Here is a 24,137-nt window from a genome sequence, read left to right as displayed (position 1 = left end):
GCATTCTCATATTTTCTGGTGACTTTCCTCAATTTCAGACAATTTTGAGGCAAAAATCTGCTGCCCACTATGGATGAGTGTTTTTTTTTGCCACGTTTTTCCATAGTCTTTAAATTGTCGCCCATAGACTTTAATACATTTTGGCGAATTTTCACATTCAGCTAATTTTTGGCGAAACGATATGGGATTAATTCGCTCATCCCTACTGGCAACCAAAAAGAGTGGAACTTTTTTACCAATATGTATTGAAATTGTATATGTATTAGGGCCTTATGGGACCCCTATACATCCTCGGCCACCCATCTGTCCCATTTTGCTTCATGGAAAAAAATGAAAAAGGCATATCTTTATATATATTCGTGAATTTTTTTTGAACTACACATATTGTGCTCTTTTTGGGCTACTTTTGAAGTTCCTCTTGGCTAGTTTTGGGCTGGTTGTGTGGCTGACTTTGGCTGGTTTTAAAAATTACAGTATTAGGTACTCTGAGCTGTAAAAGAACCCCTTCCTAACCACGACACGGCAAAACTACATTTCCCATAAATCTTCAGGCTTAGCTCTCGCGATGTTTTGCATAGGGAGTAGGAGGGTACGGGGCCTTGTTGTTGATGTCAGTGATGGCGGCTACGGCGGTAGTGTCTCCGCAGGCTGAGGCCTCGGAGTCGTGGTACTTGGCGCTGCTAGGGTTTGCCGAACACTTTCGCACTTCCAGTCCGCCCAAAATTCGGCTGTGTGTTCACTGCTTGCAAGCCGTCTTCCAGTTCAAGCCCCCGCAGCGCATTGAGGCCCGAACTCACTTGCAACTAGGCTCGGTTCTGTACCATCATACCAAGAACAGCGAACTGGCCCGGCAGCACTTGGAGAAGGCGGTGAGGTGGCAACGCAAAATTGGATGAAATGGAATGAGATAGGGGGGAGTGTTCATGGGATGCAACTTATTAAAGCGGCAATTTGGTGCTACAGACAAGGGGTTACTATTTGAAGACTCTAATATAAAGGGCAGTGAGGAGGTATTTTGTTGTGGGTGAGGTTGTAAGTCTGAGAGAAAAGTTGGGTGATGTGCACCTGAGTTTGGAGAATAATGTTCCCTCAGAGCATTCTTGTATCCCATGATGACTTCATTTATCTAACCTCTGTTTGGTTACTGCTTATTTTCCTATCATTTCAGTAATAAGTTATGGTGGAGCTTATTTGAAAGTAATCTTTAGGATTTTGTAAACTGCGGGATTCTAAGGGGCAAATTCACGAAGTGCCGAAAATGCACTAGCGACGGCTTCGCCCCACTTCGCCATTCGTAGTTTTGCCAGGGCTGCTCAAATTCACTAAAATCCGAAGTTGCGCCCAGGGAGGCGAAAGGTAGCGAGGCAGCAAATACATTACACAAGCCTGGGAAAGTTTCATAAAATAAAATAGAGTTGTTATTTTGCCCTACACATGTGCCCACTGTATAGTTTAGGTGCCATATGTTAGGAAATGTAGGGGAGAAGGAGGGTGCCCCCAAAAAAATTTATGATCTTTTTCAGCCTATGACCTTTAAAAAAGTAAAAGACGCCAGCGTTTTTCAGGACTTAGAAACAATTTAAACTTTTTTTTGAAGCTAGTCCTATCTACTCTATTGCACTTCGCTTGGTCTGAGGTGGCGAAGGCAAGTCTGGCGCAAGAGGTAACGTTCACGCAACTTAGTGAATTAGCGTAGTTATGTCTCTTCTCCATAGCGCAACTTCGCCTGGAGTAAGTGTGCAAAGTAGCACTAGAGTAGGTCCACTTCGCTAGCGAATTTACGCCAGCGCCCGTTAGTAAATCGGCGAAGTGGCAAAATTACGTCGCCCTTTAGTAAATTTGCCCCTAAGGACATTTTGTGTTCTGCAGTCTTTAGGCGTAGAATTGAAACCGTTAACTTGTTTTTAGGGGATAATCACCTTGCAACCATGGAACCGTTTTAAAATAATAAAAAAAAAAGTTGAATGGTAGAATGCGCAAAAATAAGAAATAAGAAAAACAATAAAACCAAAGCCTTGAAATAAGTCTGTTTTTACATTTTGGTTGCTGGTGTTGCTTACCCCATCCATGGAAAAGCATTTTAATGAGTAGGCTGGAAACAATAGGAAAACCAATATAGCTAAAATCATTCAAATAAAATAAAGAAGACTAAGGGACTAGCTCCGTCTACAACATAATAAAATTAAGGTGAACTCCTCCTTTAAATGTTTATTTTAAATTTGTACAGAAAAGAATTTATCATTTAAAAACTCAGGATATTTGCAGGCCTATTATTAAATGCAGAAGTATCAATGGTATTTTATTCTGTTCTTTGGGCCTGCTGGTAAAGTATCAGTAGGATATTTGATAACCATATCATTACTGCAAGGTTGGAGTTCACCCAACATGAAATTCTTTCTTTGGCTCACTCTTTGGCATATCATTTTGATGTCATCAGTTAGAATCGGTCCTTAGCAATGTCATTTCTGTCACATGACTCACTGGAACTTGCGCTTGGCTTTTTCTATGATCATGGAACGTATAATATAAATATTTTTTGTAATATTTGGTATATTATTGATATATCAATGACTTCTGCCATGAGGTTGTACAACTAATGAAATTACTTATTTGCTAACAGTGTTGTATTTAACATTCTATAAAGTTCTTATAAAAGCTGTCCTTTTGAGAGAGTATACTAATTTATCTTAGTGGAAACAATTGTATTTTGCTGGTTGCTTTTGCAGGCAAAGGGCACTTGTGAACATTACATATTATTTTTTTTATTAGATATGGATACTCAATGGGGAGATATTACAAGAATCACCTTTATCAAGTACCCCATAATAAGGACTAACTGATGCCTCATTTAAATTTGAACCAAACATTATCCCAAACTTTATTAAAGTTCTAAAGTTTTTCTTGTATGATATCTCTTTATAAATAAGCAGGTTGATATATTGAAAATGGTCCATTTTGTTAATGAAACCAAATTTCAATGCTAAACAACATAAGAAGAATTCTTCAGATTTTAAGATTTGTTATAGCTAAACTATTATTTCTGTTTTCTTGCAGTGGTTTATTTCGCAGCAAGTATCCTTTTGCTTGAAGATCAAACTCACTGGTTGTCTTCCCCCCCTCGCCCACCAAAATGCGCATTTAAAGAGTCAACCCAAATGATTTTAGATTTTTTTAAATGTAACAGCTATTGAAGGCAGCGTTTCTTTATGACTTTCTGTTCATAGAGTCATAAAGACTGTCACCTCTTTTAATTCTTTTAATCTGGTGTAATGAGCTATCTTGCAACATTGTTTTAGGCATCCAAGACAGAAGTTATGTTCCCATTGTGTTTTTGGCTGTGTGTGGGGAAAAATATTTTTTGTAAATACTGGGTAAAAACCATATGCGCACTTTTATAAATAGTGGATGGGTAAAAATGAGCTCAAAATCAAGTTTACACAAAAAATGTGTGCCACAGTAAGAATCTGAGTGTGCCAGCACATAATTTAGAGGGAATATTGGTCAGCAGAGAATGTAAATAGACAGGCTGATACTGCTTTTAACAGAAATTGCATTTTAAAATACAGTGGAACTATAGTTTTACATCCCCTGATTTTAGGTGTCCTTCATTTTACACCATTTTTTTGTGGTCTCACACTTTTTGATGGAGGATGTTTTTTAAATAGCCCGTATATTCAAAGGTCTGCTCGTTTGATGAGTTTGCATGTCCTCATGTGTGGTGCCAAATTAGACACATCTGATCATTTTGTGGGTCCGTGGACAGCCAAAACACAAGGAGCACATCAGTGTGTTAATGCAGTGCTTGTCTGACTAGCTTTTCAAACTTGCTTGATATTTAGCTGATCGTTGAGCAGTTATCCGTTGTCTGGCAGTCCTGAATGCTCCATACACTTTTCAATAAATTGCAAACTTAGATTGGCTAAATTGGCAGGCTTTATCAGACAGCGTATTATCCACAGATCACTTGATGCATCATCATCCTATGTTGGGAGAGGATATTGATTACAAGTGCTAACAGCAACCGTCACTGGCATCTTAGTGTGGCAGCTATTTTTGTTCTTTTGCAAGTGGCTTTTTCTTTAAACTGCTGCCCTCAGATCCCACAGTTTGAAGATGTGAAGTTTGAAGCAGCAAGCCTTCTCTCTGAGCTATATTGTCAAGAGGTAAGTTGCTGCCTGTTCATATACTACTTGTGTCAAATGCAAATTACAGTATGGGACCTGTTATCCAGAATGCTCGGGACCTGGGGCTTTCTGGATAATGGATCTTTCTGTAATTTGAACCTTCATACCTTGTCAACTAGAAAACTATGTAAACATTGAATAAACCCAATAGGCTGGTTCTGCTTCCAATAAAGATTCATTATATATTAGTTGGGATCAAGTACAAGGTACTGTTTTATTATTACAGAGAAAAAGGAAATACTTTTTAAAAATTCAAATAATTTGGCTAAAATAGAGTCTGTGGGAGATTGCCTTTCCATAATTCAGAACTTTCTGAATAATGAGTTTCCGGATAACGAATCCCATACTTGTACTACTCTGGCCACTGGAATGCTAAAAATAAATGTATCCAAATATTATAGTTTACAGAACTGTGATTTTAAATATGCCAGACTACAGTACCCAGAAGCTTTCTTGTTAAATTGTGTTTATTCTTTTACAGAACTCCGTTGATGCTGCTAAACCTCTTCTACGAAAAGCTATTCAGATTTCCCAGCAGACTCCTTACTGGCATTGCAGGCTGCTCTTCCAACTAGCTGTGAGTTTCAGAATTGCTTCCATAGCAAACCTTTTACCTGTTTAGCGTTTCAGTATCTTCAGTATATTTTTGAAGAAACATGTTTTACCTTTATTTGTTCTTTTTGCAGCAACTACACACTCTAGAAAAGGATTTGGTGTCAGCATGCGACCTGTTAGGAGTTGGAGCAGAGTATGCACGTGTAGTTGGTTCTGAATATACCAGGTAAAATGCTTTTGGAATATTTATGGCTGTTCTGGTGCTGTACATGCAGATTCTTAAAAGTGAGAGTTTGCTTTAAAATAGTTTTTGTTGATGTATTCTAAGAAACTTTTTTTCAAGCTTTTCCAAAGCTTTTGGCCTCTTTCTGGCCTGTACCTGAAATTGCTGCCTGGTTGACCCCAATAACCAAAGGACAGACTGAACCTTCAATTGTTATCTGATTATTTGTTTTTGTTCAGGACATCTGCTATTCATATGCCATTTTCACATCCAAACTGCTGTTTAGTTACTAGAGTAATTAAAGGAACAGCAACACCAAAAAATGAAAGGAATGTACTGTTGCTCTGCACTGGTACAACTGGTGTGTTTGCTTCAGAAACATTATTATAGTTAATTATATAAACTAGCTGCTGTGTAGCCATGGGGGCAGCCATTCAAATCTGAAAAAGGAGAAAAGGTACAGGATACACAGCAGAAAACGGATACGCTCTATAGTATATAATTAGATTCTTCTGCACTTATCTATCTACTATGTATCCTGTGCTTGAATGGCTGCCCCCATGGCTACTACAAAGCAGCTTGTTTATATAAACTTTAATAGTATTTTTGAAGTAAACACACCAGTTTTACCAGTGCAAAGCAACAGTACATTATATTGTCATTCCTTTAAAACACTTACATTTTTTGGTGTTACTATTCTTTTAAGTCTTAGCACCAGTATAGGGGTTAATTCCTTACCTGACAGCTACACAACAAAAACATCATTAAAGGAGAAAGAACTCTAGCTCCCCATCCAAGCTCTTCCCATGACTTTGGATCCTTTTCTGTTCCCTGATACAGATCTTGCAGGAACATGCACAGTCAAAGCTGATTCCACACACATTCCTTCAGTTTAAAAATTGTCTTACAATGCCACTGCATACCTCATATATTTTAAGGTAAACTACCCTTTAAAGGAGATGGAAATGCATATTTACTTGGGGGTGCCAACGGTTAGGTACCCCAAGTGATTATATATACTTATCTCACACCCTGGGCTGGTGCTCCTATCACTGCACCTGTCTAGGGGTTCTTCTAGCGAGTACCATGGAGCGATCGGCTTCCTTCTTCTTCTTTCTTCAAATTTCCCAGGGCAGACGCATGCACATGAATGAAATAGCCAACTTCTTCGGCTTTTCTCGCAACTGATCATGTGTACCCGTGCGAAGAAAAAAGAAGGAAGCCGATCGATCTGTGGCACTCGCTGGAGTAACCCCGGATCAGTGCAGTTTTCTGCTGATAGGAGCACCGGCCCAGGGTGTGATGTAAGTATAAAAATCACTTGGGGGTGCCTAACTTTTGGCACCCCCCCCCCCCCCCAAGTAATTACCGACTTTCCTTCTCCTTTAATTTTGTGAAAAAATATTTAATGCTTATTTATATATTATTGTGTAATTGCTTACTGGAGTGCATATGAAGCAGGGCTAAAAACCCAGTTTGGCTAGGACCATTTGACTCCTTGCCCAATGGGGAGTGTGGTACATTGCCAATTCAGAAGAGGAGCCACATCTCCAATTCCTGCTATTTGGCTGACTACCAACAGTATAATATGGTCATTCATGTGTAAGGCCAGTTTTGCCATCTGTCCATTTGGCCCCTAAATATTTTTTGTAAATAGTGTAGTAGGTCTGTCCATCTTGGTTGGATTGTTTGTTGCAGTACACATCCAAGATGTTGCAGCGCACTCCTGGGTCAAATGATTGCTCAGGTTCGTATTCGGTTAAAAGATCAGCCTTTATTAGTTACATCAGTTAATAGCTATTGATGTGGAACTTGATATACTCTTGATGTAGGCACTTTGATAATTGTTTGCTACTATTTTGGGTGTGCCAACAGTTGCAGCCCCAAATTGGCAGCATGGTCTGCTTTTGTTGAGGGGAACATATTTTTCCACAGGATTGAAAATAGATTGCACATACTGTTTGGAATAATAATTCTTGGCTGTACAATGTATGGTTTTTGTTTTGTGAAATATTTAATTGACATGGTTAACAGTCTATTGGGCTTTTGCAGTACATGGCAAGGGTTAATATGCTGTGCCAAATATGTTACCACATTTCAGTCACTTTATGTACCTCCCCAAAGGAGAAGTAAATGTTACAAAAAAGTAGGCTAAAAATGCTACATCTTATATCTTATATATTCAAAATGTTTTATAAAATGTTTCATTAGATGGCACCTGTTACTGTATATGCTGTAAGGCTTGCATCAGAATGTATTCTTTCTCATGGGATGTATATTTAGGGTCTTCTTATCTGAAAGATTGCACAGAACATGCTCTTTTGTTAACTAGTAACCAACATAATGATGGACAAATTGAGCTCCATGGAAGCATTTGGGGCTTCTAATAGCAACATTGCTGATTGTTCTAGCCAGTTTGGCAAAATATGTAGATAACCAGCTATTATTTTTCCCTTGTTCTGACTGTTCTTAAAATAGTTTACTTGTAGAAATGGCTGTGTCATAATTTAAAAGTTCATCTTTTAACTTTTAGTATGATTAGTTAATTATAAGCAACTTTTCAATTGGTATTCATTTTTTTAAATTCGTTTTTGAAATATGTCTAAAAAAATCAGTTTGCTCTTTTGAGAAATGGATTTCAGTGCAGAAATCTGCTGGAGTAGCACTATTAACTGATGCATTTTGAAAAATGACAGTATCCCTTTAAGGTTATGTACTGTATGTAAATGGGAAAATAAAAAAATGCCTTAAGTGAAAGGGGAAGAAATGTTTATTATTGGTTTCTACTGCAGATTCTTCACGTTTATACTATCCCATTTCAAACATCAGCATTTTGCTGCAGCACAAATTATTGGTGTTCAATAGCATTTTGTAGAAAAAAGTTGCCTCCTGCATAACAATTGAAAAGTTGCAAGTAAAAAACTATCAACTCGTTCTTGCATTAACCTGAAATTTGCTACCCTGCCCTTTAGGCTAATGGCTCATGGATATTTTGTCAACCGCAGTAAATCTTTGCTACAAAATGTCCATTGTTTCTTTTCCACTGGCTAAAATGCAAATCTCACCTGGCAATTAGCATTTTAGCCAGTTTGAATGAAACTATTGCAGAAAAGATGTATCACTGTGTGTAAATGTAGCATCATTCACTTATTTTCTGTATTTTTATTTCAGGGCATTGTTCTTGCTTAGCAAAGGAATGGTAAGCATCCTACATTTTTCTTTCATTGTGTGTAATGGTACATAGCACTGCTCATTCCCCTTAAGTTAGTTTGTGGTTGGTTACTACTTGTTGAAAGCAAAGTCTGAGCTCAGCCTGTGTAAAGGTCCCCATAGACGCGATGATGATTCTTTGGTGAACAACCGATTTCAGCGCAGTCCGACCAATCCGTCAAATTATCGTGCGTTTAGTGGGATTCAAATTTAACACCATGCATTGCATACCCTAGATACCTGACAAGGGTGACTTGCCCCTCGAAACCTTTTTACCTTTGTTACATTATGAGACTGTTAAATAAATGAGTTAAGTACACTTTCATGTTCGTAATGTGTGTGACCCCCCTCATTCTGCTTGTGGCAAATATGTCTCGTTTGCATACCATCAAAAGAAAAGGCATTTATTAATTTTATCTTATAGTTGGCACACTAGGTTTTAAAATTATTACTGGTTCTTTTATACAGTAATGAGTGTTGCATAATGCTCCTTGCTGCTGTAACACGTTATGTTCAGTTTGTGATGTCTTTAGCTCTGCCACGGTGTCAGACCCTCAACACATTTGTAAAAGATAACGTAAATTGTTTATAAATGCTGACTGTTTTAGGTCACTGCTCTTTTGGTCACCTCCATAAAGTGAAAAATTGCAATTACGAACAGCAATTAGTTTTGTCCAGGCTACAAAAAGTTATAAAGGCAAAGCAGGTCCAAGGAAATTTTAGCTTTGTAAGAGTGCTTTCATCAGATGTGTGTATTTACTAGTCTTCCAATGTTTTAGCTCTTGTTGATGGAGAGAAAGCTGCAAGAAGTGCATCCGCTTCTCACCTTGTGTGGACAGATTGTGGAGAACTGGCAGGGTAACCCTATACAAAAAGAATCCTTGAGAGTTTTCTTCCTTGTTCTGCAGGTCACGCATTATTTGGATGCTGGACAGGTATGCTATTTAGAATATTCACTTTATTTTAAACAGGGTTCTCCTTTTATTCTTTTTTTAAAACGAATTGGAACACTACTGCAGTCTGAAATTTTTAGATTTTCTAGTGTATTGATGTATTAGTATGACCTCACACAGGCTGGCTTTTGGATAGTCTGTGCAGTTATGGATGGAAACTTAAACTTAGTGGAATTAAAATTAATATATTTTTAAATCTTAACAAAAAACATTACATAATACAATTAACCAGTGATTGTCCAGTCTACAAATTCATAAAAGCAATACATATATAAATTACTAAACAGTGAGACCATTAAAATTCATATACATTTATGACCAGAATTTTCCAATTAATTGTGTTATGTAATGTTTTTTCAATTAAGAATTAAAAACATATTATGTTTTTAAGTTTCTATATACTCTTTGTCTAGAAAATTTATGGTTGGACTGAGCCACCAACACATGGAATTGAAATACATCGATATAATACTGAAATGTGGTATAACTATCGAGTTATGATAGATACAACAGATGGATATCTGTTCTTTGGTCATTGGGAAGCACTAGGGGTTTGTAGTCATACAACTATGCATTGAAATTTACTTTGGCAATAGGCAACGACGCATTTAGTATCAACAATTAATACAAACCTTACAAGGATTTTTTTTAGAATGATTTTATATAATTTAATAAAATATAAATATGAAGTACAATAAAATAACATAAATAGGGATGCGCAGGTTTCGGTTCGGGATGCGGCCTTTTTTTAGCAGGATTCGGCCGAACCGAATCTGAATTACATAAGCAAAATAGGATCAGGGAGGGAAATTGCATGACACTTTGTCACAAATCAAGGAAGTAAAACATAAGCAAAGAAGAATGTCTTACCTTAAAGTGTTTACCTTAAACCTTCAAGAAAGAATGTCTTTAAAGCCTAGCTTTAAAGGGGTTGTTCACCTTCCAAACTGTTTTTTCAATTCAGTTGTTGTTAGATTGTTCCCCAGAAATTTGAATTACTTTCCATTATTTATTTTTTACTGTTTTTCCAAAATGTAAGTTTAAAGTTGAATGTTCCTGTCTCCGGTGTTTGAGTCTGGCAGCTCAGTAATTCAGACGCATACTCTAAACTGTTACAATTTTGCAACATTTAGTTGGTACATTTCTCAGCAGCATCTCCGGAATATTAGCAACTATTGTATCAATTCTAACAGCTGCCTTTAATGAAACCCAGGGATTCTGCTCAGCAGGGACAAAGATAACAAATGTATCAACTAAATGTATACGCTTAAAACAGTTTACAGGGTTGGCGATCCCCCCCCTCCCAGGGCTGCTTCAGAAGGTGAAAAATTACACTTTACACTTCAATATTAGAAAAACAGTCACACATAGAAAATAGAAAGTCATTGGAAAAAGGCGTTATTTCCAGTGATCTATCTGAAACCTACTAGTTGTTTGAAGGTGAACCACCCCTTTAAGATTACTCCCAAAAATGTTCTTTATCCATTAATAAGACCTAATTTTTATATATACAAAGAATGTCATTTTTTCTATATTGATGTTTTCTTTTTATACAGTAAGTAGAAACAATGAAAATGTCTGCATATACAGCAAGTGTTTACAGTTTGGCATTTTGTCTTGCAGGTAAAAAGTGTAAAGCCATGCCTAAAACAGTTACAACAATGCATACAGACCATTTCAACTTTACATGATGATGAGATTCTGCCCAGTAATCCAGCTGACTTGTTCCACTGGCTTCCCAAAGAGCACATGTGTGTTCTGGTTTATTTGGTAAGAATAATCTTATTGTGTACCACCTGAAATGAAACAACTCTGTTCCAGATATTAAGTATAAATTCGGATATTCAGATTTTTGTAAATGCTTTCATGACTGTAGAAAACCTGAAAATAATCTATCTATATAAATTCCTAATCGAAATAAAGGATAAGCTGACTGTTGATTTATCTCCTGTTTCTACCTATAGGTAACAGTCATGCATTCTATGCAGGCTGGATATTTAGAAAAGGCACAAAAATATACCGACAAGGCCCTTATGCAGCTGGAGAAGCTCAAAAGTAAGTTGTTAGATTTATCCTCTACCTTTTTGTGTTCCGTTTATACTTTCTATCCTTAAAGGAAAACATTATCCTTTTAAGTAACATTACAAATAGGAACTGTTTTAAACAACGTTTATGTTGGGTTCTATGTAATTTTTTTGAATTTGTATTCCTTTTGCCACTTACAAGTCTGTGCAAAATGTTATCTGTTTATTGAGGTCACTGATCATGACAATGGTTGACTGTAAGGCAATTTACGTGGATCATGGATTACATGTGCATGACTGGGTATATACACATTCCGGCTATTGATTGATCAAGAGTGGCAGATTCAACAGCCAGTGTGGCAGCTTTTATCATGTTGCTCCCATTAAAATTCCTAGAGATAGTGGATATTTAGCTATAAACTCCGAATTTTGCTTAAAATGTCTGATTCAGCAGCAATGTTGACAAAATGCCCTGTATACCATTGCAATGCTGAATGTTCTGCTATTTTTTTTCCTTAGTGCTGGATAGCAGTCCAATCCTATCCTCTTTTCAAGTTATCCTCTTGGAACATATAATCATGTGTCGTCTTGTCACAGGACACAAAGCCACAGCTTTACAAGAGGTAGTGATGCTAAAAACTAGTACTAGAGAATTTTGCAACTGCATGTGGAATCTTTCTCCGTTTACCGTTTTTTTTTATTTCTCTTAGATATCACAGCTCTGCCAGCTCTGCCAGCAGTCTCCACGTCTGTTCTCTAACCATGCAGCTCAACTCCACACATTATTGGTAAGTACTGAATAGTTATGAAACTACACAGGTTCTGTCTGTGGTTTTATTTTTTGTTTTTGGAGTGAATACCAAGTGCTAACTATTTATAGTTAGTAAATTGTAATTGTTTTTGTGTTCTAGGGCTTATACTGTATTTCTGTAAATTGCATGGATAATGCAGAAGCACAGTTCACAACAGCACTAAGGGTGAGTATGTTTTCCTAAGGTTTTTACATTGTAATGATCTAGACTGGTAGCCTCCTGTAAAATCCAGGCAAACCTTTAATAGGATATTCCTGACAGCCCTGCAAAGCAATCATTCGGTTTTTCATCTGTAGGGAGGCATTCATTGCAAGGGAAAAAAATATATAATACTGCATAGTCTTGGAATGTTTACTACTGCTGTACTAGTGTGAAAGCAGAATTACTATGTGATTCACTTTCTTTTTTTTTTTCAATTTTGATATTCATCTCCACAGCTAACAACGCACCAGGAGCTGTGGACATTTATAGTGACAAATTTAGCAAGTGTTTACATCAGAGAGGGAAACAGGCACCAGGAGGTAAGCTGATTCATATATTTGTCTCTTTAATTCCCACCATTCCAAGAATATTCACCAATCAAAAGACGCGAGAATTAATTTAATTCTGCCCTTTTCTTGTGCCCCTTCACATGCACCTTACCTAAGTGACTGTACCGGTATGCATGTTTCAATCATTAAGAACCTCTTAATAGAAGCTAAAACTGACACATTCCGCTATCTGAATTTAAGTACAATTATGTTCTTTGTGAAGGGTTGTTTTATTTAAAAAAAATTGGAGCTTTCTAGGGAGGTCATAGGTATATGTATACTTTTTTCCCCCTCTAATTGCTCCACTAAGCCTTATTGTGCAGTGTTTCTGGACATTATAACCTACAGTAGAGCCCCCATTTTACCTTTTTCAGGGGACCAAAAATAAAATGGTGTAAAATCCAGGAAAATCTAAAATGACCACAAAACAACAATGTAAAGTGAGGTTTCACTGTATATACATAAAATGTTTTTTGCTGAAGGAAAATTAGAGCTGCACTTTACCCGCACAGATTTGGTCTTGTGCGTGCACAGTAGAGCTAAAATCTTTTTAAAAATGATTCTACTATGCATTCCTGCATGGTCTGGTTGGGCAGATGGCTGCCCAACCTGTTGTCACTATGGGCCCTCCCCATCCCTGTTACCCGACCCTACCCACATCTTTAACCCGACCCAGTCAGCAGCTCAACCAAAAGTGATGCACCAAGTCAGGGGTTAAAATCAACTTTTAACATGAGGAGGTGGGGTTAATACAAAGCCTGGAGTCTACCCGAGCACTCGGGATCTCTGCGAACCACTAACATAATGGGAAGGAATTTTCTGTCCAAAACCACAAGGGAAAGGGAAAAAATTCCATGGTTTTCTCAAGCAAGTGCATTTTCCCCCTAAAAGTAGCACTGACGTGGTGTATAGGTTTTTGGGAGAGGTATAATACCAGCTATATATAACTCTATACTTAAATTTCTGTACTCATCAACATATGAAACTTAAAAAGAGCATCCCACTGAATCCCTAGCTCTATGGGCCAATGAGTGTCTGGAGGGCAGTAGTTACACACACAATTGTCTGTCTTAATTGGCAAGATCAATCAATGCTGTAGTTTAATTAGTTAGTAATGTAGCCTGTTAGCGCTTATCACCCTCTCCACAATACTAGTGTGGCTTTATTTTGCCTTATGAAACCTCTTATTTTTGACCAATATTTTTTTTTTCTGGGAAAAGTAAATGCATGTACAAACAGAAGCAATCTTTCCATTAACTGTGTCCTAATTTCCAACTTGGGAACTTTTCAATAAAGAAAATTTTAAATGGATACTATAAATGGGTATAGAGCAGAATTTCAGGTAAAATACTTTGGTATGGTATAAATGATAGACATTGTAACATGCCTTACAAAATAACTTTTTTTTTTTTTTTGTTTCCTCTTTTTTCCCCTACCCAAGCTTTACGCTTTACTAGAAAGAATTAACCCAGATCATAATTTTCCAGTCAGGTAAGAAGCTATTTTCATGGCTATTGAGATTGGACTGATTGTGCACATAGTTGCATTTCAACTACTACTTTGCTGAATGCTTTTCTGGAATGTGCCAGATGTCTTTGTGCCCATAGGCGGGGTTCGACCCATATAATAGTGCAATTGGGTCACAGTGGGACTGGCACCACTGGAGATTGTGCTTTGGTACCCCAAATAGGTATTTTGTTGTAGTGCCCACATTTTTTGAGCCTTGGGGTGACCATCTTACATCGCTATTACCTCCGAATGCAGACCTGCACTAGCCCCATGCCTGCCATATTTTTATGCACACAGTGGCTAGCTGTGGAGCTATCGTTGCGGATATTGTGTTGCCTGGCAATGGCACATGCCTGTACGCATGAAAGCTCGGTGGCTGCTCTCCTTGGTTGATGGCTTTGGTGCACTAGATATGTCTGTGGAGTACAACTGTGCAGCATAGGATACTCCATTCCCTGATATGTACAGGCACTGGTTATGGCATACAAGCTAGATCTACAACAGACTGTAAACTACCTCCCTATTACTGTTTCTCTGATCTTAATCTAGTTGACTGATTATACTTGACTTTCCTCTGCCTAATGACTCATGGCAGTGTTTGTTGTACGTTGAGTATTCTGCATTTATTGTTTGTCTAAATAAATTTATTTTGCCATTTTTCAAACACAGCAGCTTTGCGTGTGTGTGTGTGTATATATATATATATATATATATATATATATATATATATATATATATATCTCTCACTCGGTATTTACACTCTTACCAGTCTTAATTCAATAGCGAGTTTAGGGTCAAATATAGCATACAGTTCTTCAGAAGGACTCGCACTCCATATAACGTGAAACAATGGCATAACGTCATGTTTGGTGCCATTTCTGATGGGAGGGGGGTTAAAGTATTTAAATAAGCACTGATTCACTTGCTAACTGTCCTTGATAAAGGCCCTAATGTGGCCGGAATTTTTTTTTTTTTAAAGAATTCTTACATTTATAGATCTGCTTGGTTATTATCCACAGACCATCAAGTAAACTTCTTAAATTACAAAGGGCATTGTAAAAAATATTTCTAGAAATAAAAGATGCAAAACGGGGGTGTATCTTTACATGTATTAAGCTATAATGTAAAATGTGCTATATACATATATTAATTTGCAGCTTAAAATACTAGGCATTTGTTTATACAGAGGAAACTGCTTTCTTTTCTAGTTCTCACTGCCTACGTGCAGCGGCCTTCTACATCCGGGGGCTCTTTTCTTTTTTCCAAGGCAGATATAATGAAGCAAAGTAAGTAATATATATACATTTTTTCTTTTCTTACCTGGAAAAAAACTTGCTCATTCCTTCTCTAATTCTTTTAGGCGATTTCTGCGTGAAACCTTAAAAATGTCAAATGCAGAGGATCTCAACCGGCTGACTGCCTGCTCCTTGGTTCTTTTAGGCCACATCTTTTATGTACTGGGGAACCACAGAGTAAGTGTTGCCTTCATTTTCGAACAACCTTGCTGATTTTTTTTTGGATTTTTATATTCCTAACTTGAATATTAACATTTAAACACATTTTCCCTAACCAGGGGAACTTGCAACATAAAGTACTTCAAAATGGAAAGAGTAGATTCATAGAAGTATTTTTCTAGGTTTTACTTATTGAAATGGGGAGCATATTTATTGTGCATATAGGGCTAGTAGGCAGTGAGGCTAAGGTAAATAGTTTCTTGTTGGATTTTATTCTGACTGTGTCAAAAAGATTTGTAGCCCATTAGACTTCACAGCATTTGGCAAATTATTTTCTGTTTAGTGAATTTTCGCCAAAGTAAAATGGGTCAGATTTACCCATCCCTACTGATAAATTAATACATATCGTTTTCCAGGAAAGTAACAATATGGTAGTCCCAGCCATGCAGTTGGCAAGCAAGATTCCAGACATGTCTGTACAGCTCTGGTCTTCTGCTCTCTTAAGAGGTAAGTGTTTGGTACACTAGTTTAAGAGAGAACTGTCAAGTATAAACCCTACCACATTTCTCACTAATGTATAAAATCCATTAGTATAATAAAAGTATAGGTAAAGCCCTATTGTCTGGAGTTTGCTTTTTCTGTGGGTTCTGTAACCCATTGCTAGACATTCCTGCTGTGGACTGCTGCAGGATTTTTGCTTACAATGGGGATCAGAAAGGTTGTGTCACTGTCACAGAATGCTCTGTTATACAGATTGCTAGAATCCCAGCCATTAAGTAGGGCAGGACTGCTGCTTAAAATGGCAATCCGATAGGATCTGAGCCCCTGGGACAGAATGCTCTGTTATACAGATAGCTAGAATCATAGCCTCAACCATGAAGTAGGAAAGAGCTGCTGCTTTTAATTGTTATCAGAGAGGAGCTTTGACAGTGTGAAAGAATGCTGTGTTAACATTTAGACAAAATTTATAAAAAATAAGTAATAGGCTAACTTTATTATTTTTTATTGTTACTTTTACTGAAAACAACTCAAGTTATAGGGCTATAACTATGAGCTATAACTATAAGCTATAACTTGTTCTCCTTTAATTTGTTTGCTCTGTCTTGTGCATAGCTGCTTTGGTGTGTATTACAAAAGAAGGTATTATTGTACACTGGTATAAAACTACATTAAAAACAGAACATGTATCGATTAAGAAGTTAAATAGACACTGACCCATCCACCTATATACTTAACTGAGGATGTGCACATCAGAGTTGACAAGATGTGACTGAATGTATGTTAACCAATACTTTTATTTTTTTTTTTTCATTTTACTTTGGAAGATTTAAACAAGGCTTGTGGTAATAATATTGATGCACATGAAGCAGCCCAAATGCACCAAAACTTCTCCCAGCAGCTTCTCCAGGATCACATTGAAGCCTGCAGTCTTCCTGAACACAACTTGATCACGGTGTGTATCTGAGTGGCACCTGTTCTGAAGCTGGACTACACATCTTCCCTTTCTTTTATGAGGAGATAGATAGAGCTGTGTGCTCTGTTTTGTAAACAGATTGGAGACCCCTTAGAGAATTTTAACATATCTAACACGTTCACATGAAACTAAACAAAAATATTAATCAATTAATCAAAATACAGCATTCCCAGACTTGGCCAGAAGGGTAGTCGTGCAGTGGAAAAGTATGTGTTAAATTACAGAAGACCGCTTTATGGATGTAGTGTATACCTCCTTGTGGAACATGAGTTCAATGAATAGGGCTTGTTCTGAGCAAACTTTCTGACTTTTGTTTAATCACAACATCTTTTTTTTTTTTTTTTTTTTTTTTTTTTTACCCCTTGAAGCTGCACAGAGCAAACAGAGAAACTGAAGCTACTCTGTTTGGTAATTGAGAGGTAGCTAATGAGATTACCAATATACAACCATGATCCCTACACTCTCTATTGTGACTGTTTTGTTAGCATGAGTACAGGAAGAGTCTGTGCATTTATGATCATGTTGTCTACTTTCAAGGACCAAACATGGGTCATTTCACTCTCCCTGTTTGCCATGTTTAGCTCAGGAAATAACAAAACCATAGATTTTTAAAACAGCAGGCAAAAAGTATGTTCAGCTCAAGCCCTTTTAATGGAACTCATGTTAAATATCAAACGTGTTTCACCTGTACAACTGCTGCTTAGTAATAGATAACCTTATAAGATTTTGTGCTTGTTTTTTTGGATGTGAAAGATAGGAAGAAAAGCTTGTACAGGTATGGGATCCATTATCCAGAAAGCTCCAAATTATGGAAAGGGCATATACCATTATAATACCATTATAATCAAATAATGTAATAATAAAACAGTAGCTTGTACTTGATCCTAACTAAGATATAATAAATTCTTATTGGAAGCAAAACCAGACTTTTGGGTTTACTTCATGTTTACATGATTTCCTAGTAGACATTAGGTATTAAAATCCAAATTACGGAAAGATCCGCAGGTCCTGAGCATTCTGGATAACCAGTCCCATACCTGTAGTAACACTGGCATTTATTGTATTAGATTTGTACAGTAGTGCAGGACACTATCTGCATGCCTGATGTATATATTAAAAATGGTCAGCAATATGCTAGGGCTGACCCAAGTGGCCAGCACATTGCCCCTTAAGACTGCAATACCATAGTCATATTTATTGTCATCTCTTCTGCATACATAAAAGGACTGCAAACATAATTAAACAAAATTGCAATGTCCATATCCTGCCCTAGACCACATACATATTACACATACTCCCAAACAAACATATACTGCATTAAAAAATCCAAACCATATTTCAGTATACACTTTCAAGCCAAGAATATACAGTTAGGCCCATAAATATTTGGACAGAGGCAACTTTTTTTCCAATTTTGGTTCTGTACATTACCACAATGAATTTAAATGAAACAACTCAGATGCAGTTGAACTGCAGACTTTCATCTTTAATTCAGTGGGTTGAACAAAAATATTGCATAAAAATGTGAGGAACTAAAGCCTTTTTTTAACACAATTGCTTCATTTCAGGGGCTCAAAAGTTATTGGACCAGGGGCTCAAAAGTAATTGGATAATTGACTCAAAGGCTATTTCATGGGCAGGTGTGGGCAATTCCTTTATGTCATTATCAATGAAGCAGATACAAGCCCTGGAGTTGATTTGAGGTGGGTTGCTTGTATGTGGAAGATTTTGCTGTGAACAAACATGCAGTCAAAGAGCTCTCCATGCAGGTGAAACAAGCTTCAAAAACAGAAAAAACCCATCCAAGCAATTGCTACAATATTAGGAGTGGCACAATCTACAGTTTGGTACATCCTGAGAAAGAAAGAAAAAGCACTGGTGAACTCAGCAGCGCAAAAAGACCTGGACTTCCACGGAAGACAACAGTGGTGGATGATCACAAAATCATTTCCATGGTGAAGAGAAACCACTTAACAACAGCCAAGTAAGTGATCACCACTCTCCAGGAGGTAAGTGTATCAATATCAAAGTCTACCATAAAGAGAAGACTGCATGATATACAGAGGGTGAACTGCAAGGTGCAAGCCACTCATAAGCATCAAGAACAGAAAGGTTAGATTAGACTTTGCTAAAAAAAACAGTTCTGGAAAAACATTCTTTGGGCAGATGAAAACCAAGATCAACCTCTACCAGAATGATGGCAAGAAAAAAGTATGGAGAAGGCGTGGAACAGCTCATGATCCAAAGCATACCACATATCTATAAAACATGGAGGAGGCGGTGTGATGGCTTGGGCGTGCATGGCTGCCAGTGGCACTGGGACACTAGTGTTTATCCATGATGTGACATAGGACAGAAGCAGCTGAATGAATTCTGAGGTGTTCAGAGACACTGTGCTCAAATCCAGCTAAATGCAGTCAAATTGATTGGGAGACATTTCATAATGCAGATGGACAATGACCCAAAACATACAGCCAGAGCAACCCAGGAGTTTATTAAAGCAAAGAAGTGGAATATTCTTGAATAGCCAAGTCAGTCACTTGATCTGAACCCAATTGAGCATGTATTTCACTTGTTGGAAGACTAAACTTCAGACAGAGGCCCACAAACAAACGGCAACTGAAAGCCGCTGCAGTAAAGGCCTGGCAGAACATTAAAAAAGAGGAAACCCAGAATCTGGTGATGTCCATGAGTTCAAGACTTCAGACTGTCATTGCCAGCAAAGGGTTTTCAACCAAGTATTAGAAATTAATATTTTATTTTCAGTTTTTAATGTATCCAATTACTTGAGCCCCTGGAATGAAGTGATTGTGTTAAAAAAAGGATAGTTACTCACATTTTTATGAAATATTTTTGTTCAACCCACTGAATTAAAGCTGAAAGTCTGCAGTTCAATTGCATCTGAGTTGTTTCATTTAAAATGCATTGTGGTCATGTACAGAACCAAAATTAGAAAAAAAGCTGTCTCTGTCCAAATATTTATGGGCCTGGGACTAACTGTATAAATAAAATACAAAAAAAATAACCCATTTTTATAACTCCCTCTCCTTCATTTTTAACACAAGTATTTCTTTATTTTTTTGCCATTTATTTGTGCAATCACACCTTATCTACAATCTACTACCAAGCTTACTATAAAGTGCAATAATTGTGCCTGATTGTATAAGGTACTATTTTTGTGCCTATAACCACAATTCACATTATCTATTTTTTATTTCCATCACTATGTTGTGCAATAAAGTTATATATGGTCTGGAAGGACTGATAGAACAACTTTTTTTTTTTTTTTCCCCTTTCAGTGGACAGATGGCTCGCCTCCAGTACAGTTTCAAGCGCAGAATGGGCCCACCACCAGCTTGGCCAGCCTTTTGTGAGAGTGGCAACCCCAGTGAAATGCAAAGACTAATCCAGCATTCACTCAAACACCACCCTACACTGATTTCTAGAGAGTTTGTACAAAAACAGAAATCAATTCTTCGGAGCACTGCTAGACTTCAGCCCATCACTTCGATTTGTTTGAAATACTGTTCTAGATCCCAAATGGCAATCAGTACACCGGGTGAAACAAACTTTTCAGTGGGTCGCTTTTCAGAGACATGTTTGGAGGCAGATCTACCTGTTGGAACACACTCCAATATGTGTGTTGCGGATACACCTCCCTTACAGCACTAAAAAAAATTAGAGGAAGGTCTTACAAATTGGCATCCTGTTTGACACCTGCCTTTGCTTCAATGAATTTGTATCCCTCCTTCCTAACAGATGTAACAGAGAAGGGCATTTTTAGCTTGTTTTATATTCATAAATATATATATTAAATTTATCAATGTTAAGACTTTTCTACTTACCGAATTACGGTTTTGTGAGGGGCCTAGTTTTCCTTCACACTTGTTCCTTTTGGATAAATATGTAATATGTACAGGGGATAGGAATCTTTTTTTTGAGACTTGGATATAGTTTTTTCTTTTTAGGTTGGAGTAAAGACTTAGATGGGAGACATCATATGCCAAGATACCACTAATGCTCTTGGCATCCTAAGCAAAGGAACAGCTAGTGGGCAGACATTCAGCTGTAATTGAGGTCTGACTTTTTAAATTATCTGGAATTACTCTTATGATCCTTTTTTTATTTATCATGAAGAAACCTGTAAGTATTGTAACCTGAAGATTTTTTTTTTTTAAAAAAACAAACAAAACAATTTTGAAGACCTCTCCTTTGTTATCCTGTTTTTCCCCCATTACTAATATGTTAATTTTACACTATCCTTTACGGATTAATGGATAAGCTGTTGGCTATACATTAGTATCTATGGCAAAAATTATTTTATGCTGCATTTTCTCTCAACAGTAATGTTTACGGTACAGGCAGATTGTTTTAGCCACATGTCCAACAGGAAAATACATTAGAGGTATATAGGAATTCTGTTCTGTTGCAAATGAGGTCTCATTTTGTGTTTGTCGTGCAAACTGACATATAATTGGCACTTTAAAGTTAGCTGCTTCGGCGCCTTAAAGGTGCGTGTTTTTATTTTCTTGTTTTGAAACGAATTTCCAGCATGTATGATAAATGTTTAGAATGTTCTGCTTTCCCTGATAATAGTTATAGTTAAATTGGGTTGAAAAAAGACAAAGTCCATCAAGTTCAACCCCTCCAAATGAAAACCCAGCATCCATACACACACCACTCCCTACTTTTAATTAAATTCTATATACCCATACCTATACTAACTATAGAATTTAGTATCACAATAGCCTTTGATATTATGTCTATCCAAGCCATTCTTAAGGCATTCTTAAGGAATCAGCCATCCACAACATCACTGTCCTAACTGTGAAGAACCACCTCGGTTGCTTCAAATTAAATTTCTTTTCTTCTAGTTTAAGGGGTGGCCTCTGATACGGTGATCCACCTTATGGGTAAAAAGGATCCCCTGCTATTTGTCTATAATGTCCTCTAATGTGCTTGTAAAGTGTAATCGTCCCCTCACAATCTCCTTTTTTCCAGAGAAAACAACCCCAAACATGACAGTCTCCCCTTATAATTTAAGTCTACCATCCCTCTAATGCCTTATAAAAAAAAACACAGTGGGATAATACTGTAAGCTGTGCTAGCCATCAGACAGAATAGCTAATGTGTACACATCTAGCTGTCAGCACCCTTGCTTAAAATTTTCCTAAGAGTACATATTATGAGGGGTCTGTCTATTTTGTCTCTTACATACATTTATTTGGATTGGCATGCAGATTGGTCTTGGTGAAGCAGCCTTCCTCTGACTTTAGATTTGGTTCAATACGTCACCTATAATTGGCCGTAACCTAAAATCTGTTTATTTGGGGGAGGTTGTCAAATGAACATATCTGTGCCCAATTTGAGACTCGGGTCATGGACTGGAGCGCCAAATGATTGAATTATTTTAGGACCCTGTGACTTTAAATTTGAACCAGCTTTTCCAGCCTGTCTTATTTATAGGCTTAGCTCCAGCCAAGTATTGGTCAGGGAGGAGGTGGTTTTGGCCACATACATGGCCCATTCAGGTGCTTGCATTATTAGGAGTGAAGAGGTAGATAGACTGTTGTTCATGTAAAGTCAAATTTACACCACATCAATTACATTACATAACTGGGGCAGTTTTCATATATTTACTAGTGTCTGAAGCCTAAAACATCACTTGAGCTTTTTTTTTTACTACCAGAAGGCATGTCTTTCCAATTACATGAAGAAATTTAGACCTTCTGTACACTTCAATTGTATGTAATGCAGACGCACACACAGCACCAGTATCCCTAGTTCTCTATTGAAATAACTTTGGCTCACAACAAAGCTGCAGTTCTGATATTATTGTAGACCTAACAGCTAATTCAAATCAAATTCATAGGAAGCTGCAGAACAAAAGGTAAATAATTTAGGAAGAAATGTAAGAAAAAACTTTTCTATTGGTCTTAAATTATCACCCATACCAGGGAATTGGCAAGTAGTATTTAATGCTCTGTTGACTGGTCCGGTTGGATTACTTTGCACTTTTCATTGCTCCCCCCTTTTGATATACCTTCTGTAGTCAGTCTTAGAATACTTGTTTCAGTATGATGTGGACATCAGTGTTTTCTGCCATTTTGGGGCGTTGGTCTTTTTCATTTTTCTAACCGTTTGGCTGTGTGTTATCTTATATATGTTAAGGGGAACTCTACTCAAACATAACTTAAGCTTTTTGAAAAGTAAACTAATAATAATTTCAAACAACTTTGCAATATACATCAATTTAAAAATATGCAGACTTTTCATGATTTTTAATGGTTTAAAAAATTACATTTATTCATACTGGTACCTCCCAACATTTTGGAAATAAAAAGAACAAAAAAGTTGTCGCCCATTGTGTGGCCACACCCCCTAATTACCATGTCCATTTTACAAAATCAGGTTATGAAAGTTTGAACATATTTCTGTGTTATTTTCAGTTAATACAGTTTTGCTAATGAAGGTGAATTTAAGCTGTGAGTCTAAATTTTCTAAAGGGACCTGTTATCTTCTATTGTTACAATTACTTATTTGCTTATCTCAAAATTGATACAAAGGTATCTTATCTGCTGCTGTGGCTGTTCTGGGTACTCTGCCAAAAGCCAATTAAGTTAGAAACTTTGTTCAAACGAGGGACTGCGGGTTGAGCTATCAAAAGAGAGACTGTCCCTCTAAAAACTGGACAGTTGGGAGCTATGCATACTTTTTGAAGTAGTTGCAATGGGTAAATTAGGGTTTCTGTGCTATGTGGGTCTCTTTTTCAAATTTTGGTTTGGAAGCAGGAGTTTCTTTTTACCATTTAGTAACACCAAACAGCTTGATAATTGACAGAAATGTATATAAAATGAAAGACCAGTTGGAAATTGGCATGAAATATCACCGTCCAAATTATAGTTGTTCCTTTAAAAATGAACATCCCCTTTAAGAAAGCTTGCACACAATTTTTAGTATCTTACTGTTACTTTTATTTTTATTCTTTTCAATGTTTTTGTGTAAATGATATAAAATAGGAGAAACTTTGTACTGTTTTTGTAGTATCCTTTTTATATCTACAATTCTATATAAGCCTGTGCTTTTTGGACATCCTGCATCCACCCCAAAATGATTGAGCCACTTGTCTTAAATATGACCTCAGCTGCCAGACTTTTTTTTAATGTATAATTGAACTGATGAGTTGATTGTATAGGAAACTTCGGGCGA

The 24,137-nt window shown here is 37.0% G+C and overlaps 1 protein-coding gene across 1 annotated transcript; it reads left to right on the top strand.

Annotated features, from left to right (window-relative positions):
- The first annotated feature begins 608 nt into the window (after nt 1-608).
- Nucleotides 609-20,302, top strand: mau2.S (MAU2, sister chromatid cohesion factor S homeolog). Its single transcript, NM_001130953.1, is given in 19 exon segments — nt 609-869; nt 3,055-3,072; nt 4,098-4,163; nt 4,666-4,761; nt 4,871-4,965; nt 8,134-8,161; nt 8,952-9,107; nt 10,749-10,895; nt 11,090-11,180; nt 11,669-11,772; nt 11,860-11,937; nt 12,061-12,126; nt 12,399-12,482; nt 13,933-13,982; nt 15,209-15,286; nt 15,361-15,472; nt 15,871-15,961; nt 16,780-16,907; nt 20,228-20,302. Coding segments are annotated over 19 exon segments (1,824 nt in total).
- Nucleotides 20,303-24,137: the final 3,835 nt, after the last annotated feature.

Source organism: Xenopus laevis, chromosome 1S, assembly GCF_017654675.1.
Source record: "Xenopus laevis strain J_2021 chromosome 1S, Xenopus_laevis_v10.1, whole genome shotgun sequence".
In the NCBI taxonomy this organism is placed as follows: domain Eukaryota; kingdom Metazoa; phylum Chordata; class Amphibia; order Anura; family Pipidae; genus Xenopus; species Xenopus laevis.
The sequence above is the reverse complement of the archived record's forward strand: the minus strand, read 5'-3'. Positions and strand labels throughout refer to the sequence as shown.